The following is a 2500-nucleotide window of genomic DNA, read 5'->3' on the forward strand; positions in this document are numbered from 1 at the left end:
TAATAATAATAATAATAATAATAATAGCTTTAATTAGTAAAATTTGCATAACACAATAATAACAATGCTGATAATCATTACAAAGATGAAAATGATGATGATGATGATGATGATGATGATGATGATGATGATGATTGACAATAACAGTAATAATAATAAAAATAATTTCTGAAAAAAAGAAAACAACAAATGGAATATGTCATTACCATCGTGCTTCCCTGACGGCCCAGCCATGTACACAGGAGACCTTCGACGGTTTCCTCGAGGAGACCTCGATCGGGAACGAGACCTGGAGCGACTTCTTCTATCACGGCGTTCTCGCTCGCGATCTCTGTCTCGTCTAGAAGGGTCTCGTTCTCGAGAGTGTGACCTGGTTGAAAAATTAACATTAGAGAACAGAAGAGAAGAGTAGAATAAAATATAGAATCTGAAGAGATTCGAACAAGGGGGAAAATATGCCTAAAAATAATAAAAACCTAAAAACCATAACAAAGGAGAGGTGGTCTCTTTCACTTTCCTATTCTATTCCATTCTATTCACATCCCTTGTTAGCATTATAACCTATTTCTTTTACTCTGATTGATGTTTTTGTCAACTAGAAATAGACAAACTGTGAATATATATATAACATGAGAAGACTTTGAAAATTAACTACACTAGAGGTAATGTGAGAGAACATCCTATCAAATGTGCTCTACCTTCTGTATCATTTGAATTTCTTTGGACAAAACTTGGAATAAATAACAGATATGATAAGCACTAAAAAGAAAAACAAAAGGTTAAAACATTATCATTTTCTTCTTCCTTCTGTCAATGACATTCCTAAAAACAAATTTGCTCTCATGAGGTCTGTCCACTATCATTATGGGGTCCCGCTAATCAGGGCAGAACCCCGTTGATAATTTTTCAATTCTTGCTTTCCACCATAAAAAAATGGGTCTTACAGAATTTCTTCATCTTCTTAAATGCCGTTTATGTCTATCCTATTCACCCCAATTACAGCTTACCAGAGCAGGTATAACCAGTCTTTATGGTCATGATCGTGTCAAGGCTGTCAAAAACTGCTGGACTTTTTCCCCATACCATTCTCATTATCAAAGGGGCATATGTAGTGTCTACTTATATACCTGGTACTGTTTGGTAAGTTTCCCCCAGCCATACCAACTTTATCAGCACCAATGCCCCATGCCCCTTGTGGGCTCTCTTCTCCCTGAGCCAATCATGCAGCCTTGTTCCTTGCCTCTTTCGTTTTCTGAATGAATGTAGTGAGTGTGAATTGGTAATTTTGGTATTGTATTCCCTATTTCATGTAAGCAAACCGCCTCCATCTTTTCTTCTTCCCAATTCCCCCTTGCAAATCATACTATTGTGTATCACAGAGGTGCCACAAGGTTTTTATGGTATTCTTATTATAAAAATACCAAAATACATCTAAGCATATATTCTTTTCATTGTTTTCTTGAAATAGGTATTTTTTGCTTTAAATGTTACTTCGTTGCATGGCAATTGTTTTTTTAGATGGCATGGCATATAAATTTATCTTATTATGTCACTTGTATACCAAGTAAGTCCTATAGCTTAAATTTAATATTAGAAAGAATAAGAAAAAAAAATTAGAACACTCAACATCATGCTAAGATATCTACACAAGCTTTTCATGTACTCTGCCTTACTTATAAAAATACATGTATATTAATCTGTTTCTCCTTTTCTATTTGGCACCTCAAAGAATTGCCCTTCCAAAATGAGTTCTAAATTTGAAAACAAGCCTGCACATATTTGTGTGTACTTTCACTTTTTAACAAAACAAACAGATTGAAAATCTCTTTCTCCAAAAATATGTGAAGCTAAGCCTGTGATGAAGCTAGCACCTATACAAATACCAGACATAAGTGCTCTTACATGTGTCTACATACATGAACTATACAGATGTGTATGTATAATCATGTATGAGAGTACACGTGTATATACATATATGTTTAAATGTGTGTATATGCCTGTGTAATATAATAAAACATTTCACTTTCCTTCCTGGGGAAGTATAAAGAGCAAACTTTGAAATTCGTCAGTGGGCAGTACACTACATTTGCTCAATCCTATTCGCTTCAATTTCAACTTATAAATCCTAAACAGGGCTTGTATGGAGCATACTCTGGCAAACAACCCTCAGCTCACCTCCCAAAAAGTTGCCTGAATGTTCTTGTCAGGTACTGTAAGGCTTCTGATAACAGAATAAAAACAAAAACAAAACAAAAAACACACACCTGTGTCGGTGGTATCTGTCACGGTCTCTATCCCGGTCTCTCTCCCTCTCACTGCCTCTCTCACGGCCCATTGCTCCAAACCTGTGAAAAAGAACAAGGACATTGGAAGAAAAAATGGTGTATTTAATTCTTAACTTTATATATATATCAATGTGTAACTAAAAATAAATGTTAGTTGCAAATAAGGGATATATAGACACAGACTAAATAACCATTCTGTTAATACATGCACTGAA

At 35.1% G+C, this 2500-nt stretch overlaps 1 protein-coding gene across 5 annotated transcripts in view; it reads right to left on the minus strand.

The window, feature by feature from the left end:
- The window catches only part of ytr (U4/U6.U5 small nuclear ribonucleoprotein 27 kDa protein yantar), a 22511-nt gene that overhangs the window by 15558 nt on the left and 4453 nt on the right, over positions 1-2500 (minus strand). For all 5 annotated transcript variants that reach the window (XM_043023084.2, XM_086541230.1, XM_086541229.1 and 2 more), the window contains 2 exons: positions 2265-2345; positions 207-370 (listed from right to left, as the gene is read on the minus strand). In XM_043023084.2, coding sequence (XP_042879018.2) covers positions 207-370; positions 2265-2345 — 245 coding nt within the window. The remainder of the gene's footprint in view (positions 1-206; positions 371-2264; positions 2346-2500) is intronic.

Source organism: Penaeus japonicus, unplaced genomic scaffold, assembly GCF_977035675.1.
Source record: "Penaeus japonicus unplaced genomic scaffold, GWHDUDI00000001_assembly GWHDUDI00000010, whole genome shotgun sequence".
In the NCBI taxonomy this organism is placed as follows: Eukaryota; Metazoa; Arthropoda; class Malacostraca; order Decapoda; family Penaeidae; genus Penaeus; species Penaeus japonicus.